The sequence below is a fragment of the Tupaia chinensis genome, unplaced genomic scaffold (genome assembly GCF_000334495.1).
Source record: "Tupaia chinensis unplaced genomic scaffold, TupChi_1.0 Scaffold000361_1, whole genome shotgun sequence".
Classification (NCBI taxonomy): Eukaryota; Metazoa; Chordata; class Mammalia; order Scandentia; family Tupaiidae; genus Tupaia; species Tupaia belangeri.
Window position 1 is genome coordinate 414,651 of NW_006159857.1, and position 25,002 is coordinate 439,652.

Here is a 25,002-nt window from a genome sequence, read left to right on the forward strand (position 1 = left end):
ACTGTTGGTGGAAAGGAAAGTACAGCCATTTTGGAAAACAATATAGAGGGTTCTCAAAAATGAATAACACTACCATATGATCCAGTAATCCCACTTTGTGGTATGTATGTATGTATGTATGTATATATATATATATATATCTCCAAAGTAAATTAAATCAGTATGTTGAAAACATACCAATTATTACCTGCATTCCCTTGGTTACTGCATAATCATTCACACTAGCCAAGATATAAAATCAGTCTTCAACAGAAGAATGGGTAAAGGAATGTGATAAAACAAAATGGAATACTAGTCAGCTGTAATAAAGGGTAGTCTATCATTTGTGTACATGCATGAACCTGGAGGACATTATGCCAAGTGAAATAAGTGAGGCACAGAAAGACAAATACCGCATGATCTTACTTATATATGGAATCTAAAAAAGTCAAACTCATAATAGCAGACAGGAGAATGGTGATCACTAGGGGCTGGGAAGGGGGTGCGGAGATGCCGGTCAAAGGATATAGAATTTCAGCTATAGAGAAGGAAAATGTTCTAGAGACATACTATACAGCATGGTGATACAGGTAATAATGTATTATGTACTTGAAAATTGCTAAGCAGGTAGATTTTAAATGCTCTCACCTCAAACTATAAAAAAAGGATAGCCATATGAGGTGACTGATTAGTTTGATTGTGGTAATCACTTGACAGCATATACATATTAAAACACCTGTGCCAGCCGGTGGAGTGGTTGTTAAGGTGCTGGATCCCATATGGCTGATTCTACAGTTTGAATCCTGGACTCAGTGGCTTGAAAAACATCCTGGGCATGTGTACGTGCATGCCCAAAATTCTGAGAGAAGAATGGAGAAGGGATTGTGGTATAGCCATCCCTCCGCAGGGAAGGATTTCTTACTTTCCCTCTCTCTCTGTCTCTCTCTGGTAAGCATATACACCCTATGGCAAAAATCTAAAAAAAAAAACAGTGAAAAAAACCCCAAAAAACAAAACCTATCATGTATACCATAAATATACACAATCTTTGTTTGTTAATTATACCTCAGTAGTGCTGGGGAAAAGAAAAAGCAACTACAAAAAAGTAAATAAATGGGGAATAAGATGAAGAATGGAGAAATCCTAGTAAAAGTATTGATAGTAGACAGTAAGGTGGCCGGTAGGTGGCGTGATGGTTAAGGGAGCCAGACTCCCACATGGCTGACTGCAGTTTTGAGTCCCAGACCTGATGGTTTGCTTTCTCATGTTCTCTCTCTCTCACTCTCTCTTACTCTGAGCCTCTCTGGTCAAATTAAAATAAGTAAATGAAGAGATAAATAAAGTTAAATAAAATAATTCTTTAAAAAATTGAAGATAGTAAACATTGAGATCTAACTGAGGAAACTACTGTACTGAAAAAAAAAAAAACCCAAAAAAACAAACTATAATGTTAAGACACCTTAGCAATATAAAACTAATAATGCACTAAAATTAGAATATTGGTACTAATTTCTTAATCTTTTACAACAGTGATTTAAAATATACCACACAGGGAACTAACAGTTGCCATAATGGCTCTGGACTCCCGTGTAGTTGACCACGGTTGAAGTCCCAGACCTGGGAGCTTAAACTCACGCCAGGCACATGTGTGTGCGTGCCCAAGATCCTGAGAGGAGAATGGAGGAGAAGGGATTGTGGCGTGGCCATTCCCCCTGGGGGGTGATTTCTTGCTTTTTGTCTCTCTGTCTTTCTGATGAGTGCACGTGCACTATAGCAAAAAAAAAAAAAAAAAAAAAAAAAAAAAAAAAAAAAAATCTTCTGATGAGGGGAAGGTGACTAAAAAAAAAAAAAAAAAAAAAAAAACAAAAGAAAAAGAAAAGAAAAAAAATACACACACACACACATTTTTATATGCTAAGGTAAGGTGGTAATTGATCAATTATTAATACTTTAATACATACCTCTGGAATGGAAGTTTCCATTAAAGATAGTGGAGGAGGAATACACCCACTATCTTGTGAAATTTCCACTGGTTGATAAATAACCTCGGAAGGTTGCAGGTATAAAAATGGAGCAGAAGAGGCAGAAGACTAAAATATAAAGTCATATTTTAAATTCAGACATGATTAAACCAAAAAACATATCCAATAGATCAAATAAATTTTTTTGTATTTTCCTAAAATTCTTTCTCAGGGATAACATAGAAGTATCTTAGCAACAGACTAGAAACTCTGGGTTGTTATTAAGTCCAGTTGTTAATTGTCATTAAAGAACTTTATTACTGATAAGTACTAAAACTTCTTAAGTGTCTCAACATTTCATATATAGATTCAGATAATCAAAGTAGATATGTTAATACCACCATTAAAGGTTATAATAATATGACTAACAGAATTTAAATTGGTGTAAAGGTCTGTTCTCAGCTCTGTGATTTTCCATGAAAGTGGGAAAATGTCATTAAACAATCGTTTTGGTAGTATATTAAATGTTATCAAAAGTTGGAAAATAGAATATTTAGGATCATTAGTCAAACTTAAGCAAAATTTGAAGTGAAGCCAGAAAAACACATTTTCCAATAGTAAAAAATTCATTTTTATGTTTATAGAACACATATTTATAAAATGCTTTAACTTATATGACTCATTTGCTACTTATAAAAAATCACATAAGGCGACTTATGAAGGTATATTATCATTATATTCATTTTACAAACGAGGAAACTAAAAATATAGTGGTTAACTGAACCACTGAAGGAATTACATTATATAAACAGAAGAGTAAGGTCTCAAACTTAGTTCTCCTGATTTTAGTATTCATGCAGAATACAAGAATATAATGAAAGAAGAATTTGTAATTGGATACTGAAAGTTAATATTTACCTGAGGAACACCCCACTGCCATTGTCCTGGTAGACACTGTGCAGGGGCCTAAAATGAAAAAAACAAAACAAAACAAAAAAAACAAAAAACAAAACAAAACCAAAAAACACAAAACCAAAAAAACAAAAAACCATCCAGATTATAAACAAGAGTTAAAACTGGATATTTATATGCAAAAGAATGATGTTGAGCCCTCAAACAACATACAAAAATTAAATCATATTTAAAAAATGAACTCAAAAACAGATCAGAGACATAAATATAAGAGCTAAAACTATAAAAACACTTAGAAGAAAAACATACATGTAAATCTTTGTGACCTTGAGTTCAGCAGTATTTAAAAAATTATGACATTACAAGCACAAGCAGTAAAGCCACAAAAGAAAAAAGACAGATAAATTGGACTTCACTAAAATGTTTTCAAAACTTTTGTGCTTCAAAGTGCACTATCAACAAAGTGAAATACAACCCACAGGATGGGAGAAAATATTTACAAATCATGTATCTGATAAAGAATTCATATCAAGAATATATAAATAGCTTATAAGTCAATAATAAAAAGATAGGTTACTCAACTTAAAAATGGGTAAATAATACAGACTTTTTTCCAAAGATGATATCCATATGACCAGTAAGTACATTACAGATGCTCAATATCACTAGCCTTTGAGGAAATACAAATCGAAACCACTGTATAACACCACGTCATACCCACCAGGATGACTATGATAAAAGAGGAGGACAGAAGTGTTGGAGAGGAATTGGGAAATTAGACCCTCTTAATCTGCTGAGGAGAATGTAAAATGGCACAGCCCTTTTGGAAAACAGTATGACTCTTCTTTAAGATGTTAAAGTTAGTTACCACATAACTCAGCAATTCTACCATAAGTGTACAAGCTAAAAAAATGAAAACATACGTTCACACAAAAACTTTTAAATGAATGTTCATCACAGTATTACTTATAAAAACCAAAAAGTAGGAGCAACTCAAATGTCTATCAACTGACAAATGAATAACAAAATGTGGTATGTCCATACAATGGAATATTATTCAACAATGAAGTATTGATAAATGTTACTACATAAATAAATTTTGAAAAACATCATACTAGGTGAAAGAAGGCAGTCACAAAATACCACATGAGGAAAATCTATAAAGACAGAGAAGTAGATTACTAGGGTTGAGGAGTAAAGATGACTGCTAATGGGTAAGTTTGTTTTTAATGTATATGTGTGGTATGGTTAAATGTTCTAAAATTAACTGTGATGTGGTTGTGCAATTTACTCTGAATTTAGTAAGAACCACTCATTTATACACTTGTAATAGGTGAATTGTACAGTATATGAATTATTTTTAAATAAAGCTGTTGTTTAAAATGGGTCAATTTATATAAGGTATTGTAATATGAAAATTTAAGACTATCTCTTAAGATGTTGCATTATTTCTTAATAATGATTTTTTTACTTTATTATTTAATTAAAAAAATTGATAAAGGGCATGTGTGCTCTTCAGAGAGAGAATAAGGAAAAGTGAGAAAGTACTCTCCAGAGGGGATGGTCATGCCACAATCCCTTATCCTCCATACTCCTCTCAGAATTTTCGTCATGCGTGAAGACATGCCTGTGATGTCTGGGAATCAAACTTTGTAGTTGACCACATGGGATTCAGCCACCTTAACTACCATGCCACCAACTAGCCTCTTACATATTTTTTGGTTTCACTACAGGGGATGTGCACTTGCCAGAGAGGACAAGAGAGAGAAGGAAAAAAAGAGAGCAGGAAAGTGAGAAATCACCCCTGGGTGGACGGCCACTCCATAATTCCTTCATTCTCCTCTTGGGATTTTGGGGACACACGCACATGCCCCTGGCTTGATTTTCAAGTTACTAGGTCTGGGACTTGGATCACAGAGTTGACCGTGAGGGAGTCTAGCACTGTAACCACCACAGCACCTGCTGGCCCTTATTATTCATTTTTGGTAATTTTTTTTATTATTAAAGTTAAAAAATAAATAAGAAAACTCCATCTTTCACTTAAACAAAACCTCTGTAAATTTAGTGCTAACTACTTCAACTGCAAAGGGATATGCCATTGTATATTAATGATGACCAAGAAAGAGAGCAAAGGAAGATTCTTATCAAAGTGGCAATTTTAGGGGCATAATGATAATAAATATATAACTGGAAAGAAATAAGAAAAATATTTCTTACATTACAAAATGTTATGTTAAAAACTGGCAACAAAACCTTTCCAAATCTATACAGGAAACTTATCTTTAATTTTCTATCTGTTCCAAGCAGAAAAGTATAGAGTGCCAGAGTCAAAGTGAAAGTTAAATTGTATTAGAAACTTTTGATAATATATCTTACATGTCCAGTTACAGTTATATGTAATCAATTAATGGAAGACTTGTTACACTTGATAAAGCAACAAGCAGAGGCAACATTACTCTTTCTCTCAACATTTTAAATTTTCTGTAAGGCACGAGCACTCACTGGAGAGACAACAGGAAGAGAGAGAGGAAAAGTGAGATAGCACCCCAGAGGGAATTGCCACTGCAATCCCTTCTCCTCCATTCAATTTTCAGGATTTTAGGCATACAAAACATACACCTGGTGTGTTTTCCAACCCTCTGAGTCTAGGACTTGAACTGCACAGTTGGCCATGTGGGATTCAGCTGCTCTAACCACCATTCAACCTGCTGGCCCTATGCTATTTATTTTAATATACATTATATTGACTATAGTAACAAAAAACTGGTAACAGTAACATTTTAAAAAGTCGCCCAGTTGTCCACTACCTGCCTCTTAATTTGAAAATATCGCTAAAGGATTTTTAGATGAAATGTTAGTCAAGGAAGCAAAACTGACCTCATTACATTTAGTAAGAGAAAGCAGTCTATTCTTTACTGGTATGACATTGTTTAGTTCCCTCATAAAATAAAGAAGTTAAAAACTACTAGCAAGGTTTAACTTTCTCTTTTTAATTAATATTTATATGAGAAAAAAGGAAAGTTACTTAAAAAATGACTAAAAGTAGCAGAGAGGATTTTTTTTTTTTAAGCAGAGAGGATTTTAATTATAATTAATGTTTACCTGGTAGTGATATGCAGGCTGCTGATAAACAGGCTGAGCTACCATCACAGGGGAACTAGATATAGAGCGTGACTATTAGACAGAAAAACAGATAAATAATTTTAGATAAAATTCTATAAACTAGGTCATAATAAAATTTATCTCATATTGTTTCAAAAGCCAGTCAATTTATGTTTTATCACTAGAAAGTTATTTTTCTACCTATTGATATTATTACCAACTCTACTTAAGTCTGTTTCTTGAAATGGTCACATATGCCTACTTCCGCATAGTTCAACAGTAATCCACAAACCACCTGAAAAGTCGCTTTTCATTGGAAATGTAACATCTCCAAATATGTGAAAATATAGTTCGAGCAGAATATTTAGAGGAAAACGGTAGCTGGAATTAGGATGAAACTACCTATTGGGTCGTCAAAAAACTCATGGTGCATTTTAGCATAGAAAAACATAGAAGACTATGTCATGAGTTTTCCAATGACCTAATATTTTCACTGTGGAGACTAGCAGTAGACAGTTAATATTTGCAATAGCATTTAGAACCAAATGAATAATTGCACCTCATTTTACCACTGCTTTTCCACTACTTAAAATTAACATTATATTCCCTTATTATATGTTTACCTGAAGCAAATACATTATTCTTTAGGCATTTCTTAAATTATATTACTTAGTAATTTGATATTTAAATGTGCTAATTATCCAATAAACTTTTAAATAATATATCTATGTTGAAGAAACATTAAGTAACATTTGATTATTCAAAGTGATAGCATAAGTCCCCAAACTTAAAATCAGATCATCAATAAAAAAGGCATATTGTACTGCAGACTAGGTGAAATTGGCCCTAATGATAGCTATTAAAATTCAAGTTCTACTATGGGATCTAAATGATAGTTTAAAGTTCATATCCCCAAAACTGAAGAAAAGTCTTATAATTTTATACAATTAGCAGGCTATCATATGTTAATAAAGTTGTACCACAGATTAACATTAGAATATAGTAATGTAATTTTCTGTCAGTAGATTAAAAAAGGAAAAAACCCATAATAATAATAGCATGCATTCAATATACAAAAAGCATTTGTTAAAATTACTTATTTTTGTATAATAAAAATTAAAAAGATTTTATTATTATTACTTTTAATTTGCTGTAGGGCATATGCTCTCACCAGAGAGAGACAGACAAAGAGAGAGAGAGAAAGTGAGAAAGCAAGCTGCTAAGTTTAGGACTTGAATCACAGTCTGCCACATGGGAGTCCAACACGTTAACCATCACGCCACCTGCTGGCCCTATAATAAACTCTTATTACTGGATCATCAGTAAAGCTATGAGGCAGGACCAGCAGATGACATAATAGTTATGTCACTGGACTCCCACATGGCCAACTGTGATCTGAGTCCTGAACCTGGAGGCTTGAAACTCATGCCAGGCATGTGTGCATGCATGTCTAATATCCTGAGAAGAGAATGGAGGAGAAAAGAACATGGCATGGCCATCCCCCTGGTGGGGTGATTTCTCACTTTTTGTCTTTCTGTTTTTCCAGTGAGTGCACATGCCCTATGGCAAAAATCTATCTCTTTAAAAAAAAAAAAAGGAAAGTTATGATGCATTTTTGCATAGAAAAACATAAAAATATATGTTTTTTCTAACTATCCAATAAAAAATAACTTCTTTTATTGATTTAGGGGATAATTCTCAACCATGAGTAATTTTTCCCCCTAAGGAGTGTTTGGAAATGGTCAAGGACATTTTTGGTTGTCATAAGTCTTAGAAGGTCATGGTCACTTCTAAACATCCCATAATATACAGGAGAGCATCACCAGAAAATCATGTGGCTCAAATGTCAATAGTGCTAAGGTTGAGAAACTGGTTAAGAATGTCTTTTAAAGCCTACAGAGTATGTGTACGTTTTTGTCTGTGCCTGTGTATACATTGGGAGGTCTTCAAGAAGTCCATGAAAGATACATATTTTGATAAAACTATGCATGCATTTCAATTTTTTTGCATCAATATAAACTTGTGCTTTAAGTTCATTTTCCACAATAGAAAACTTAATGGTGAGTCGTTAAATTCATTCTTTCTTTCAAGAATAAGGTCATGACATTATTACTACATCAATATGATACCAGTGATAATGGTAGCGCAAAAAAAGAAAAAGAAACAAATATACAGAATTATAAATTGGATGATTGTCTAAACAAGAATTGGCAGTTACTGATACAAAGTGAACTTTGAAAAAAATGAAGCATTACTATAGACTAGTCACAACCTATTAGGAAAAGTGATTTAAAAAAATAACATTCATAAAAGCAACAAGAGTATAGGGACTAAGAATAAATTAAACAAAAGATATATCAAACATTTTATGGAGAAAGAAAATATTTTTTGATGGACATAAGCAAAAGAAGACTTAAATACATGAAGAGATATACCATGTTCAAAAATGGGAAGATTAAAAAATACCAAAATGTCCCCAATTAATCTACATACTTAATGCAGTTCAATAAAAACTCATCAAATATGAGGCATGGTAGCTAAGGGTGCTAGACTCCCACATGGCTGATTGCAGTTTGGGTCCCTGACCTGGTGGCTCATTTTCTCACTTTGTGTCTCTCTCTCTCTCACTCTGTCCCTTTCTGGTCAAATTAAAATAAACGAATAAATAAAGTTAAATAAAATAATTCTTAAAAAAATCCCAAACCTCAACAAGTAATACTTGCAGAACTGAACAAGCTGAATTGTATAATTTATACTTATGAAAGCAAAGACTGAAGAACAGATGAGAAGGGCCAGCAGATGGCATACATTACAGGACTCCCACATGACTGACCGACCATGTTTTTAAAAATCACACCAGGTGCGTGTGCCTGCATGCCCAAGATCCCAAGAGGAGAATGGAGGAGAAGGGATTATGGCATGGCCATCCTCCCTGGGAGATGGTTTCTCAATTTCCTTTTCATTATCTTGGTCTTTCTCTCCAGTGAGAATAAGCCCTATGGCAAAAACCTCTTAAAAGAAAAAAAAAAAAAAAAAGAATAGATTACTCTTGAAGAAGAATAAGGTGAGAGGATTTCTTTTATCAGATTTCAAGACTTGTTATAAAGCTATAGTAATAAAAACAGAATTGGAGGGAACCAGCAGTTAGTGTAATGGCTATGTCACTGGACTCCCACATAGTTGACTGCTGTTCGCGTTCCGGACCCGGTAGCTTAAAACTCACGCCGGATGCATGTGCGTGCATGCCCAAGATCCTGAGGGAGAATGGAGGAGAAGGGATTGCGGCGTGACCATCCCCCCGGGGGGTGATTTCTTGCTTTCTGTTTCTATGTCTCTCTCTCTCTGTCTGAAGAGCACACGTGCCATATAGCGCAAACCTCTCAAAAAGAAAAAGAAAAAACAGAATTGGACAGGGCAAACAAATATTCCAATAGAACAGACTAGAGAGCTCAGAAAGAGATCCACACAAAGAAAGTTAGTATTTTATAGGGAATTCATTTCAAAACAGTAGGAAAAAGATGATTAGTCATTACATAAACTAGGTTTAAGATCTAGATGTGACAATCAGCAATACTATATTATTTTAGAAACAAAATATTGAAGAACATCTGTATTTTATAATAAAGAAGAGCTCTATTAAATTAAGACAGTAAAAGATGACATCATAAAGGAAAAACATTAACACCAAATGTTACATTAAAGAATGAACAAATGAAATATTTTTTAATAAAAAAAGATAGTGGATGAGTTACAAACTGGAAAAAAATATTTACAGCCCACAAAACTTATATAATGAACTCAAGAAAAAGACAAATCACCCAAACAGAAAAATGGACCAGCAATTCATAGAAGAAACTGGAATGGTAAATAAATATATAAGAATAGGCCCAGCCACTGTGGCACAGTAGTGATATAAGTAAGTATAAGTAAAATAAATAAATATTTAACAAATATTTTATTTGTTCTTTTTTTAACGTAACAAATGTATTAATACTTTTCCTTTATGATGTCAGCTTTTACTGTCTTAATTTAATAGAGCTCTTCTTTATTACAAAATATAACCTGTACATCTGAAAACCTTGTGGCTGACTACAGGTTCAGATCCTGAGGTTGGCCTGAGAACATGTAATGGGTGCCCAGGATCCTGGAGATCTGGAGGGCTAAGGAAGGAAACTGCAGAATGGTAAGATCCTGATAAGAGTGCTATTATCTCTCTTCCTCTTTCTCCTTTTCTGTCTGCCTTGTGTGCACATACCTGCTATCATATATATGTATAAAAATACATATGTTCAATCTTATCAGTATTTAGTCAAATGGGAAGTAAAATTTAAATTTAGTAATTTTAAGGGTTGGAAGGAAGATTATGAAGAAATTGGAGCTCTCAGCTACAGTGTAAACTGGCAAATTTTATGTGCATACCTTATGAAAGTAAAATTTGGATTCTATACATATGTCCTAGCCTATGCCCATGTGCGTTAGAGGAGCAAAGAAAATTTCCAGTGATACATGGGCATGAACGACTTTAAGAATACTAATTTTTAGATCCTAAACTTCGTATCTACTCCTTCCTGATTTGATCTGCCTGTGAATGTGTCTGTGTACTATGGATTCTTCCTTTTCAAAATTTCTCCTTTACTATCACCCTCTTTCTTTTTTTTTTTGAGAGGTTTTTGCTATAGGGCGTGTGCGCTCGCCAGACAGAGAGAGAGAGACATAGAGACAGAAAGCAAGAAATCACCCCCCAGGGGGGATGGTCACGCTGCAATCCCTTCTCCTCCATTCTCCTCTTGGGATCTTGGGCATGCACGCACACGTGCCCGGCGTGAGTTCTAAGCCACCGGGTCTGGGACGCGAACCGCGGTCGACTACGTGGGAGTTCAGCGACATAGCCATTACACTAACTGCTGGTTACCCTCTTTCTTCTTAAAGAAAGGTGCACTTCTCACTAATCCTGGATCTTAATATAATAGCTTTGTTCTGGAATATAAATATCAACAGAACATCAAATGAATACATAAATCAAGAAAGAATACCATTAGAAATATGATGAAACCAAACAAAAAAAGAGTTTGTCTAAAAAACATTGAAGGGGAGACAGTATCTTATTGTTATTATTAAGACTTATTTTTTGCCTTTGGGTACAGAGAAAGAGACAGAGAGACAGAGACAATGAGAGGGAAAGTGAGAAATCAACCCTAGCCATGCCACAATCTCTCCTCCTTCATTCTCCCCCCAGGATCTTGGGCATGCATCACATGCACCCATGGTGATTGTGAAGCCACCAGGTTCGGGACTTGAACCATGGATGGCCATGTGGGAGTCCAGTGACATAACTGCTATGCCATCTGCTGGTCCTAACAGTAACTTATTTTATATAAGGAATAAATTTAAAATAGCTGATGATCACAAGGATACATATTAACTCATTCACTTGGATTTAAAATTGAAGTCAGAATATTCTAATAGTAAATTTCATTAGTTGGTAAGTTTTGTGAACTAAATTATAGAGCAGATATTTTCCATTATTAAAATAGATTAAAGAAGGGTCAGCAGGTGGTGTAGTAGTTGAGGCGGTGGTCTGGTTGACTGCAGTTTGAGTCCCAGACTTGGCAGCTTGAGACATCAGGTGTGTGAGTGCTCAAAATCCCAAGAGGAGAATGGAGGAGAAGGGACTGTGGCATGTTCACCCCTCTGGGAGATTGGTTTCTCGATTTCTCTCTCCCTGTGTCTGGTGAGTTCATGCACCCTATAGCAAAATGAAAACAAAACCAAAAATGAACAAACAAAACTCTCTAAAAATAAATAAACTAAAATTATAGGTGTAACATTTAAAGAAACATAGTTAAACTAAATCTACAATATATAATATGCTTAAACTTTGTAAACTTATAATACATTTTATATATCAACCTAAAAATCAATGAATGTATTCATAATTTTTCAGATATAATTTTGGAGGCTATATAACAAAGCCTTGGAAAACCACTGTCTTTGGGACCAGCAGATGGCATTATTGTTATGTCGCTGGACTCCCACATAGCTGACCATGGTCTGAGTCTCAGACCTAGAGGCTTGAAACTTACTCTGGGCATGTATGTGTGTGTGCCCAAAATCCCAAGAGGAGAATGCAGAAGGGCTTGTGGTGTGGCCATTCAGCCCTGAAGGTGATTTCTTGCTTTCTGCCTCTTTTTTTCTTTTCCTTTCTTTTTTTCTTACTATTTTTTTCTTTTAAGAGATTTTTGCTATAGGGTGTGTGTGCTTACAAGAGAGACAGAGACAGAGAGACAGAAAGTAAGAAATTACTCCCACCTCCACCCCCACAGGAGAATGGCTACATCGCAATCCCTTCATCATTCTCCTCTCAGTATTTTGGGCATGCATGCACACATGCCTGGCATGAGTTTCAAGCTGCTGGGTCTGATACTTGATCTGCAGTCGACTATGTGGGAGTTCAGTGATGCAACCATTACATCATCTGCTGGTCCATCTTTTTCTTTCTCTGTCTCTTTGGTGAGCACACACATCCTATAGGAAAAAATCTCTATTAAAAAAAAAGAAATACAGTAAAGCGGCAGGATACAAAATCAACATCTAAAAATCTATAGCATTTCTATATATGAACAAGTTGAATAAAGTAGAGCTGAAGAAAGGAATCCATTTTACCACAAAATGAATAAGATACCTAGGGATAAACCTAACTTAGGAAGTCAAAGCTTTACAAAGAAAACTATGAAAATCTTGGGACCAGCAGTTAGCGTAATGGCTATGTTGCTGGACTCCCATGTAGTCGACTGCGGTTCGAGTCCCGGACCCGGTGGCTTAAACTCACGCCAGGTGCGTGTGCGTGCGTGCCCAAGATCCCGAGAGGAGAAGGGATTGCGGCGTGGCCATCCCCCCTGGGCGGTGATTTCCTGCTTTCTGTCTCTCTATTTCTGTCTGTCTGGCGAGCGCATGTGCCCTATAGCAAAAAAGGTCCTACATAAGAGTGGAGTGGGTGGCATATCACTCCCTGATCCCCAAATAAACTATAAAACTGTGATAATCAAAACTTCATTGGTATTGGCACAAAAACAGCAGGTGGACCAATGGAACAGAATAGAGACCCCAGAAATAAACTCCAAAGCTTACAGCCAACTGGTTTATGACAAAGGATACCAGAAAATCCACTGGTAAAAGGAAAACCTCTTTACCAAATGGTGCTGGAAAAACTGGGTATCCACTTGCAGAAAGATGAAACTGAATTCCCATCTTTCACCATTGATAAAAATCAACTCAAAATGGATCAAACATCTGAATCTAAGACCTCAAACTATAAAACTACTGGTGGAAAACACTGGGGGGACTCTGGGAGACACTGTACTTCTTAAATAAGACTCTCAAGGCACAGGCAATGATCTCTAAAATAGACAAGTGGGACTATATCAGATTAAGAAGTTTTTGCACAGCAAAGGATACAGTAACAAGTGTGAATCGACAACATAGAATGGGAGAATATTTTTGTAAAATGTGCCTCAATAAGGGACTGATAACCAGAATATACAGGGAACTCAAGCAGCTTTAAAAAAAAAAAAAGATTAACCCAATTAAAAGATGGGAAAATGAGCTGAACAAAAATTCTCTAAGGAAGACACATGAACAGCCAAATAGCATATGAAGAAATGTTCAACCTCTCTCATCATAAGGGAGACACAGATTACAACCACAATGAGATACCACCTAACCCCTGTCAGAACGACAAAGATTAAAAATACAAAAAGTGGTAAGTGTTGGTGGGGTTGTGGTGAAAAGGGAACTCTCCTACACTGTAGATGGGAATGTAAATTTGTCAAGCCGCTGTGGAAAACAATATGAAGGTTCCTCAAAGACCTACAAATAGAACTATCATTTGATCCAGCAATCCCACTCCTGGGTATCCACCTTAAGAACAGTAGAATGCTCAATTGGAAAAGCGCTTGCACATCAATATTTACTGCAGCGTTATTGACGATCACTAAGACATGGAACCAACCCAAATGTTCACAAACAAATGAATGGATAGAAAAAGTGTGGCACATATACTATATGGAATACTATTCAGCCATAAAAAACAAGACCCTGGCATTTGATAAAAAGTGGTTGAATATGGAAGATTTACTGCTGAGTGAAGCAAGCCAGGCTATGAAAGAATGTTGTATGTATCCACTTTATATCGACTATCTGCACTCTATGGTAGAGACTGAAATACTGGAGGTCATAAGAGCAATTAAATAGTTATGGATGTTGAAGACTGTTGAATGGTGGGGGAGTGGGAGAGTAGGGAAGATCTAAAGAAGGATAGCACAAGAACAAATAGAGAGGCATGACATTTGTGGGACACAGAAATGGTTTATTACCTGTTGATCATAACATGTATATTATTCTCAACTAGTCTGGTCTGAGAAGTATTTCGTGTTGGATAAATTCTCTTTACACACCAAATGATATATAATGATTAAATGTTTAAAAAAATAATAATGAGAATAAATAATAATCTTAATATGAAAAGCTATTTGATGATGATGATGATGTGGATAGTAATGTCTTTGTTTTGACTGATATGCATGGTAATCGTGCTGGAAGAAGAAATGTTATACAGTGTAAAGATATATGTGATAAAACAATATAAAAAAAGAAAAAAAAGACATCTTTGACTGTGCTATTCACTACTGTATCTCTTGGGCCTAGACTAATATGCTCTTCTTGAGCATACAGGAGATGCTCAACATATCTGTGTTGAATAACTGATTGAATAAATGTGACTATATACACATTGAGAGAAAAAAAGAAAGAGAAAAAAAAAAAAAAAAGAAAAACCACTGCCCTAGAAAAACTCTCACATAATACATAAAAGATCTGAATGTTCAATGTAGCCTTGATTGTAGAAAAAAATCTAAAATGTCCATCAATGGAGAAAAGCTAAAAATTATAGTACACTCACATAATGTAAGAGTATTAAATACTAAAATAAGTGAAGTAAAATAAGTGAACTAGACATACACAGATCACTATGGTATAATATATAAAAGGATCAACATGGTTTATCCAAAACATAAGAGCAAGTAGAAAAATCAGATTACTTACTTAGTGTTTGAAAACCATCCAAATAAATACTATGTATCATTTAAGGATACAGTAATTTGTAGTAAAAACAAAATAAAATGGACAGAAAAGATATTTTGATTACTTCTTAGGAGGCAAAGAGGGTAAGGGAATCATGGTAAGGAGACTTTACCTGAATTTGTCATATTTTATTCCCCTCTTTAAAAATAACTTAAGGAAATATGACAAAATATTGATATTAATTTGAATTGTAGGTACATAGGTATGATATTAGTTATACTTTTTTGTAGTTAAACTATTTTATAAATAAAATAAATATCTAAAAAGCATTATAGTAACAGATGAAAACCCTTATAAAATTACTTACAGGCCAAGGTGGGGGAACAGAAGTTACCTCTGGAGTATGAAAATAAGCAACACCATTATGATAAGTGTAAGGATATCCAGTTGAAGTTGTGAGATACATTGTTCCAGCTGCTGGCATTATACTAGAACCTAAAGCAAAGATTAAAAAATAATAATTGACATGTTCAACTTTAAAAAATGTTACTTCTGAATACTGTTTGGAAAAAATATTTATCTTAACATACCTACAAAACTAAAAACAGAATGTCACAAGTGTTTTTTCCCCCAACTCTGTATGTAAATTTACCTTTGAAGCTCACTACCTAAGGTTTGTTTATTTATTTATTTATTTATTTATTTATTTTATTCTAGGACATATGCACTCACCAGAAAGGACGTGAGAAAGCACCTGCCAGAGGGGATGACCATGTTGCAGTCGCTTCTCTTCCATTCTCCTTTGGGATTTTGGGCATGTATGCACACGTCTTGTTTGTTTTTCACAAGGAAGAGAATGGAGGAGAGGGAATTCTGGTGTGGCTACCCCTTCTAGGGAGTGATTTTTCACTGTTTCTCTTTCTCTCTAGTGAGCGCGTACATGTGCCCTATAGCAAAAATCTCTCTCTCTAGAAAAAAAAACAAAAAACAAAAAACCACCCAAAACCCCACCACTTTACCTTTCTAAGACTGTATTATCTATTTATAAAAAAGGTTGCTGTGAAGAGTAAATGAAATAAATGAAAACCTACATTAGCTTTGCACTGAACAGATTTTTACAAAAACCCTGTTCATTTGTTTGAACATTCATTTATTTTCTATTTTAGCAACCTTACTTCTTAAAACCTAGTGATGGTGATAATGGGCTAAAGAACCATTACTGCATTTTACAGCATTACTCTTGCAACTAACAACAGCAGTCTGACATTATTCAGCATTTTCATATTTTGTGCATTCCATTTTTTATTAACCTGGTGAGGACACTTTTGTTATCTCCTAAATTAACAAGTATTAAGTCAAAAGTAAACTTAGTATCTGTTAACTTCTAAGTCAAAAGCAGAGTGGTCCAAATAAGCACAATCTATTAATTTGTTAATATATAACTTCCTAATGTTTTATACAACCCAGTAGACAGTAGGATGTAACTAAGGAATAATTAGAGAATTATTAATTAAATGTGAAGTTTCTCGTTTTAGCCAAAGACTTTGTAATATATTTAACACATATTTTAGGTAAAAGGTCAGCCCCAAGCCTAGTGGCTAAGGGAGCCAGATCCCACATGGCTGTGTGGTTTGAATCCTGGCCCTGGTGGCTTGAAAAACATGCTGTGTGTGTGTGTGTGTGTGTGTGTGTGTGCCCCAAATCCTGACAGGATGGAAAAATGGAGAAGGGACTGTGGCATAACCATGTCCCCCTGGGGGGTGCTTTCTTCTAACTTCCACTATCTTTCTCTGGCTAGTACATTTGCCCTCTGATGAAACAGACAAAAACTATAGGTCTGGCTAGGCAGAATAGGAGTTAGGCACTACTCTAAAGTAGGATCCACATGGAAGACTAGTTTTAGTTTCCCAGTTGGCTTGTATAATCTAGGCACATATACCTATTATTCTATCTGGGAAAAGCTAGGTGGAAAATTCTTGTGTGAGACCCTGTTGAGGTTGTTTCTCTCATTCTCTTCCATGAAACAAACAAACAAACACAAACCCTAAAACATTTAAAAAAGTAGGTTTATTAGGGCCAACCAGGTGGCATGGTCAAGGAAACTGGATTCCACATGGCTAGATGTGTGGCTCAAGTCCTGGACCTGGTGGCTTGAAAAAACAAGCCTGGCACATACGTATGTATGCCCAAAACCTCAAGAGGAGAATGGAAAAGAAGAGATTACAGCATGGTCACCCCTCCTGGGTGGTGCTTTTTCATCCCACCTCTGGAGAGTACATGCTCCTGTTAAAAAAAAGTTAACTAAAGGATGTCTAATATAATAAATAAGAAGAAGGACACAAATGAATTGAAAGTATTATAGAAAATTGAGGAAGACACACACATAACTTAGCTGATTCCAAAGCTTTAGAAATTGTTCCTTCTGAAATGATGACACATGTGGTTGATTATTCTTACCAGTTTCTGATGTTTGTTCTATATTTTCACTTCAGTATTTTTACTGATTACTTCTTCCTAATTAGTAACTCTAAGTTACTAAATTAATTCTAATTACTTTTGCTATTTTAAATGATATTTTATGATAAAAAGTGATAAAAGGTTTTTCCTTAAAAGTATGTGGTTGTGAAGGTGTTGGACCACCCATGGCCAACTTTGCAGTCTGAGTCCCAGACCCAGAGGCCTGAAAACCATGCCAGGCATGTGTGTATGTATGCCTAAAATCCTGAGAGTAGAATGGAGAAGGAATTGTGAATGTGGTTATCCCCTCTGCTTGGGGATAATTTTTCACTTTCCTTCTGTCTTTCTCCAGTGAGCACATACCCCCCATAGCAAAAGCCTATAAAAAAACACAAAAAACAAAAACTCTAAAAAAAGATATAACAATATTTATGTATATTTTTCCCTAGCCAAAAACTATGATATTATGATATATTCATTTGTAGCATTCATTAGACTGCCAACTTTGTTAAATAACTTTAGTAAAAAATGACATTTTAATAAAGTTCTTTTATTTTTTGGAGAGGTTTTTACTATAGCGTGCGTGCGCTCACCAGACAGACAGAGACAGAGAGACAGAAAGCAAGAAATCACTCCCTGGGGGGATGGCCACACTGCAATCCCTTCTCCTCCATTCTCTTCTCGGGATCTTGGGCACGCACGCACACGTGCCCGGTTTGAGTTTTAAGCCACCAGGTCTGGGACTAGAACCGCGGGCGACCACGTGGGAGTCCAGCGACACAGCCATTATGCTAACTGCTGGTCCCTTAATAAAGTTCTTAAAGAAGGCTAATTTTAAAAAAGAACCATGTAAAAATATTAAAAAATACATTAGCTTTCAATACATACGAGGGATCCCTACTTGTTGTTTTCTTATTGCTGGACCAATGTTCAGTTTCTTATCCTTATAATTAAGTTTTTCAGCCTAAAATAAAGAAAAAATAAATTATTATTTTGGTACTATTATTTATAAAACTGATAAGGAAAATCTATTGAGAGAGAATTTCAAAATTCAGACTATAACAATCTTTGAAAGCAGCAAAGAACAGCAGAAAGGGCCAAGTCTTTGGATTCAAGTAGATCTGGGTCTGAATTCACTTTCAATGCTTGACCTAATTCCTCATTATAATATATCAATTCTCATTGTTCATGAATTTTGCTAATTTGCATCTGCCAATGTACTTAAAATTTATTTGTGACCCCCAAATCATATTCATGATGATTTTAAGATTATTGTTGAACATGCTTAGAGTGGTGAAAAATTTAAGTTCCCCTGATGTTGAGGTCAAACAAGGCAATACTGGGTTGGTCCTGTAGTGCAGTGGTAAGTGCTATGTATAGAAAGTTGGATGCCATGTGTCTAACTATGGTTGGAATTTCAGCCTGGTGGCATGAAAAACACTTCTAATTGTGTGCACCTGCTCCAAATCCTGACAGGATGAAAAAGGATTGCGGCATGATCATGCCCCATTGGGAGGCTGATTTTTCTCCTTATGGGAGTGCAAACACCTTATATTGATAGCATTAAAAGAAAAGGCAATGTTCTTTCTTCTTGTTCCAGCACTTATACTGTAAATAGGTGTTATTTTCACATTCTATTTAGTGTCATATTTTTCACATTGTTGTGCTTTTTGTTGGTTATTCTGTTATTCAAAATGCAATTAACTCAATTGTGGTAATTAAGTGCTGACTAGCATTCCAAAGCACAAGAAGGCTATCATATGCCTTACGGAGAAAATATGTGTTAGATGTGCTTAATTCAGGCATGAATTAAAGTGCCGTTGGCCTTGAGTTCAATGTTACTGGATCAACAATCTATTAAATATGGTGCCTCTAAGTAGAAACATACATAAAACAAGGTTATGTATTGGCTAATTGGTGGCAATATTATGACCAGAGGTTCTCAGGAAACTCACCCTATATTTACCATAGGAACAGTATTTGTTGATTCAGTGTTTGTGGTGACTTTATAGAAAAAGTCTATCATGAATAAATGAATAACAAAAATTGACTAGAATTTTAATAATATACAATTCGAGTGCTGCTTCAAAAATTAAATATTACATCTGCCATAACCTAAGTTATTAAAACAAACTGCAAGTTACAGACTTTTTCTATGAATGTTCTTAGTTTATCAGAAGTTTTTCATAGGAGGGAAATAATCTCACATAAGCTTATTCTAGGAATCCATGCTTGTAGTCTCTTACAGGAATTCAAAATGCTATTAATCCTTCACAAAAGATAAATCTTCCAGTTCTTAGTTTAAGCAAGTAAAGTGAAAAACCATATTAATAATTCATAACCATACTCATATAATGACCTGGAATTTGTTCTTCTGCAGATAAAGTTTCTTGGAGACCAATGCCAATCTTAAGATGCAAATGCATTATGTTTTCTCCTAGCAAGTGATTATTGTACTGGAACCTTATTAAAATAAATACCCTAAAAGATTCATTTCAAAGAAAGAAGTTCCAAAAATAAAGGTAAGTATACCAAAAGACCTTACCTCTTGTAAAATCTTTTGTGCATCTTCTTGTGTTTCAAGAGTGATGAAGCCATACCTAAATAAAGGCATTAATTATTACCAATTACTTTCTTGGAACCTTATATTAATTATACTAAATTTAAAAAACTTTGTTAAGAACGAGCCATTGTAGGAGTAAGCAGCATTCTATACTGCACCAGCAAGGGACTCTTAGAAGAATCATTCACAGACTAACGTTATCATCTCCTCATCTAGGAGACTAAATGAAAACAAAACCCCATAAATCTTTTCTTTTTTTTTTTTGTAGAGATTTTCACTGTAGGGCGCGTGCGCTCGCCAGACAGGCAGAGAGAGACATAGAGACAGAAAGCGAGACATCACCCCCCAGGGGGGATGGTCACGCCGCAATCCCTCCTCCTCCATTCTCCTCTCGGGATCTTGGGCACGCACGCACACGCGCCCGGCATGAGTTTTAAGCCACCGGGTCCGGGACACGAACCGCGGTCGACTACATGGGAGTCCAGTGACATAGCCATTACGCTAACTGCTGGTTCCCAAAACCCCATAAATCTTGAAATAGCTTCAGTCCAAGCTGTATGTAAAGAAGAAAACGAGATAAAATGAATTTCAGTCCAGAGTAATAATCTCATTTTTTAAAGGAATTAATTAACTAATTAATTATTTTCACATGAGTTTTGTCAGAAAAAGACAGAGAGGAAGAGTGAGAAAGCAAGCCATCAGGTCCGGGACTCGAACCACAGTCGGCCATGTGGGAATTCCAGTGCCTTAACCACTACACCACCAGATGGTCCCAAGAGTAATAACCTCATTTTAAAAGAATAAAAGTTTGGGTTAAATAGAAGAATTAAAATAGAAAAAAAAAGGAAAAACAAACAAACAATTTTAAGGGCCATTCAGTGGTTTTGATGCTTAGGGCAGCTGAATCCCACATGGCCTACTGTGTGGTTTGAGTCCTACACCTGTTGGCTTGTAAAACAAATCAGGAGCGTGGGTGTGCATGCTAAAAATCCTGAGAGGAGAATGGGGAAGGGATTATGGTACGGTCATTCTCCTAGGGAGGGAGGGTGCTTTCTCATTTTCCCTCTGTGTCTCTCCTGCAAGTGCATGCACAGTACAGTAAAATAAAAAGAAAAAAAAAATTTCAGGGCCAGCAGGGGGCATAATAATTAACAATTATGCTAGACTCCCACATGGCTGACCATGGTTCAAATCTTAGACCTGGTGGCTTGAAAATCACACTGAGAGGAAAGAGGAGGAGAAGGGAATATGGTATGCTCATCTCCCCTGGGGATGATTTCTTATTTTTCCTCTCTCTGAATCTCTCTGTCTCTCTCTTTTCTGGCAAATGCATGTTCTCTATGAAAAAATCCTTAAAAAAAATTTAAACACAATAAAATTTCTCAAATAAGTAAATAATCATATAAACATATTATTAAATTATTACTAGTACATATAAACAGATAAAACAATTATTAGAATACTTCCTAAACAATATCTATTAAAATATGCACAACTTGGATATTTTATCCACTTTCCATATGATTATCATTTTTTTTTTTTTTTTGGAGAGGTTTTTGCTATAGGTGCGTGCACTTGTCAGAAAGACAGAGAGAGATAGAGAGACAGAAAGCGAGAAATCACTCCAAGGGGGGGATGGCCACGCCACAATCCCATCTCCTCCACTCTTCTCTCAGGATCTTGGGCGTGCATGCACACGCGCCCGGCATGAGTTTAAGCCACCGGGTCCGGGACTTGAACTGTGGCTGACTACATGGGAGTCCAACGACATAGCCATTACACTAACTGCTGATCCCATATGATTATCATTTTCAAGTACAATTTATATAATATTCAGGATATAAATACCTGATATATACTTGACCAAAAGACCAAAACAGGTAAAGAAAAAAAGAAATCAGGGAACCAGCAGTTAGTGTAATGGCTATGTCGCTGGACTTCCACGTAGTCAACCGTGGTTCATGTCCCGGACCCGGTGGCTTACAACTCACGCTGGGCGCGTGTGCATGCATGCCCAAGATCCCGAGAGGAGAATAGAGGAGAAGGGATTGCGGCGTGACCATCCCCTCTGGGGGGTGATTTCTCGCTGTCTCTATGTCTCTCTCTATCTGTCTGGCGAGCGCATGCGCCAATAGCGTAAAACCTCTCCAAAAAAAAGCAAAAAATATATAATTATTGGATCATAATTTTTTTTTTTTGTTATATGGTATATGTGCTCTCTAGTCTAGAGAGAGAGAAATGACCCCCCAGGGAGGATGGCCATGCTGCAATCCTTTCTCCTCTTGGGATTTTGGACACACACACTCACATGCACCTGACATGTTTCTCAAGCCCCCCTGTCTGGGACTCAAACCTCCCAATTGGCCATTTGGGATCCAGTGCCTTAACCACTATGCCACTTGCTGGCCCCCTAAAGTTTCTTTTTTAACAAAGGAATTTATCTTAGCCTACATTAAACAAGAGTAGTCAGTTTGACACTAACACTGATGTGTTTCTGGTAGAACACATCCACCACCTAGTGGAAAATACATAAAATACAGTTTACATTTCCATGTGCTTTTATTCAACGATAAAAAACATGATTGTAACTAAAATATTGCAAATTCTGTTAGCAACAAGAGGCACAATATCAATTCACCTTGAAATTGTTTGACAGCCTGGGGAAGTATCTCATCTCTTTAAAAATAACCTTTCTGTGAGACCCATCCCATAGTAAGATACCTGTAATATATATATGTGTTTTTTTCTCACTAATATGTTTTCTAGTCATCTTTTTAGTCCCTTCTTTTAAGACTATAAATATGTCCCCATCTCTTTTTCAAGAAAACAAACACAATCCTTCATTGATCTCCACTGCCTTATCTGTTTTCTTTTAACTTTGCAGTCAAACTTAATTGAGTGTACTATGAGAACTACCTTTTTTCTCTCTGAAATTTGGCTTTTGTTCACATTACAATTCACTGAAACAGCTCTACACAGTCAATTTCTTTCTTAATTTTTATTCTTCTTGGTATAGCAATTAAAGATCATTCTCATTAGAGTTACATTTCTCATACAAGTCCTCTTATTAGGTCTCTGAGGCACAACCTACAGACATTCCTTGGAGGGTCAGCTATCTTCACATAATGCTCACTATAGTTTAAAGCAAGGAAGGCCAACTGTGACTTGGTGGTTAAGGGAGCTGGATACCATGTAGCTAACTCTGAATTTCAAGTCCTGGACTTGGCAGCTTGGAAAACATGCTGACGCATTCGTGTGTAAACTCTAAATCCTGAAAGGATGGAGAGATGGAGGAGAAGAGATTGCAGCATGCCCCATTGGGGAACACTTTCTCCCTCTCCCTCTCTCTATGTCTCTTAGGCAAGCACACACACTATAAGGCAACTTGAAAACAAAGAAAAAAGCCAGGGATACAATTATGAAAGTTTCTGCTAATTTCAGTTTCTGGTTCTTTATGTATTGTACATATGCTTTTCAACATTAAATAGTTGCTGTCTAACACTGAATGGTCCCTTCAGCTAATGCAAAAATAATTTTCCACAAATTAAGAAATTACATAGTCAGCCAGCCTATGATGTGGTGGTTAAGGCACTGGATCCAACATGGCTGACTCTGCAGTTCAAGTCCTGGGCCTGGTGGCTTGAAAAACATGCTGGCATGTGTGAGTACATTTCCAAAATCCCTAGAGAGAATGGAGGAGAAGGGATTATGGTGTGGCCATCCTCCTTGGGGAGTGATTTCTCACTTTCCCTTTCTTTGGCGAATGCATGCATCCTATGGCTCCCCCCAAACAAAACAAAACAAAACAAAAAAAACAAACAAAAAAACCAAACCACTTGCTGCTACAGTAATTTTATAGTGTCCCCCACCTCCAAAATATATACACTTATACATGCACATAACATACATAAATCAAACGGATTACCAAAGGTAAAAGGAAGGAAAGCGTGAAATTCTCTGTTTAAGAATGGAACCAAAGTAAATTAGCATACACAACCTAGTAATCCAATGAAAAATAAATTCTATTTGTTATTTGTAGTGATACTAACCCTTTAGAGACTCCAGCTCTGTCATTTACAATCTTCACTTCTTTTACAGACCCATACTGGGAAAAAAATTTTCTTAAGTCATTTTCATTTGTCTAATGATATAAAAAGAAAACATTAAAAACATTTTTAAATTAACAAAACATTTTTAAATGAACAAAAGTGAAATGTTGCTTGTGCTTGCTTAGAAGACAGAAAAGTTATAAATAACTGAGCACCTCTCATCATCAAAACAGTGCATGAAACCACTTAGGTATTAAAATCAACATTGTCTAAAAAGTCATGATGCATTGTAGCATAGAAAAACTTCAACCTTGTGTTGTGTAGTAGCTATCCTGTCTATCCTGTTAAACTACTGTATAGCAATAAAAAAATATTGAGCTGAATTATTTTAAATCTATAAAGAAAGTTCATGATCATAGAATGAATCTTTAAATGATTATTGTTGGCAGTTTCTAAGAAACTAATTTGGATTAGATTTGTTATAACCATGGTAAAAGCATATTACTACTGACTCTTGTGGTTCAGAGAGGCCAACAGTCATGGCAGTGGAACTAGGTTATGGTGGCCCATGCCAGTCTCTTTATTTTAATCAGAATGCTCTCCAGGAAGAGTCAGGTCTTAGGAAAGGAATGTATTTCCCAAAGCACTTGAACTCAAACTTGTGGTAACAATGGAATGACTATAAAAGATCTAAATATATGAGATACTATAACTGTTTTCAATCCAGACTTCAGATAAATATAGACATTATGACACTCAAGTAGCTAAACATTGTACCATATGTCTACAAAGCTGATTTTGGCATATCTAGTTGTAATGAAAATAGTCTAATAGACTCATATCACATTTTCAGAGTGCTTATTCTGCAATTTTTATTTTCTGGTTTACCTGTAACTGCCTC

The 25,002-nt window shown here is 35.7% G+C and overlaps 1 protein-coding gene across 1 annotated transcript in view; it reads right to left on the reverse strand.

Annotated features, from left to right (window-relative positions):
* The window catches only part of BOLL (boule RNA binding protein), a 45,384-nt gene that overhangs the window by 14,388 nt on the left and 5,994 nt on the right, over positions 1–25,002 (reverse strand). The window contains exons 3-9 of the mRNA XM_027773611.1: positions 24,102–24,157; positions 20,035–20,089; positions 18,378–18,453; positions 15,400–15,527; positions 5,955–6,026; positions 2,859–2,906; positions 1,941–2,069 (exon numbers count right to left, since the gene is read on the reverse strand). Coding sequence (XP_027629412.1) covers positions 1,941–2,069; positions 2,859–2,906; positions 5,955–6,026; positions 15,400–15,516 — 366 coding nt within the window. The 5' untranslated portion in view covers positions 15,517–15,527; positions 18,378–18,453; positions 20,035–20,089; positions 24,102–24,157. The remainder of the gene's footprint in view (positions 1–1,940; positions 2,070–2,858; positions 2,907–5,954; positions 6,027–15,399; positions 15,528–18,377; positions 18,454–20,034; positions 20,090–24,101; positions 24,158–25,002) is intronic.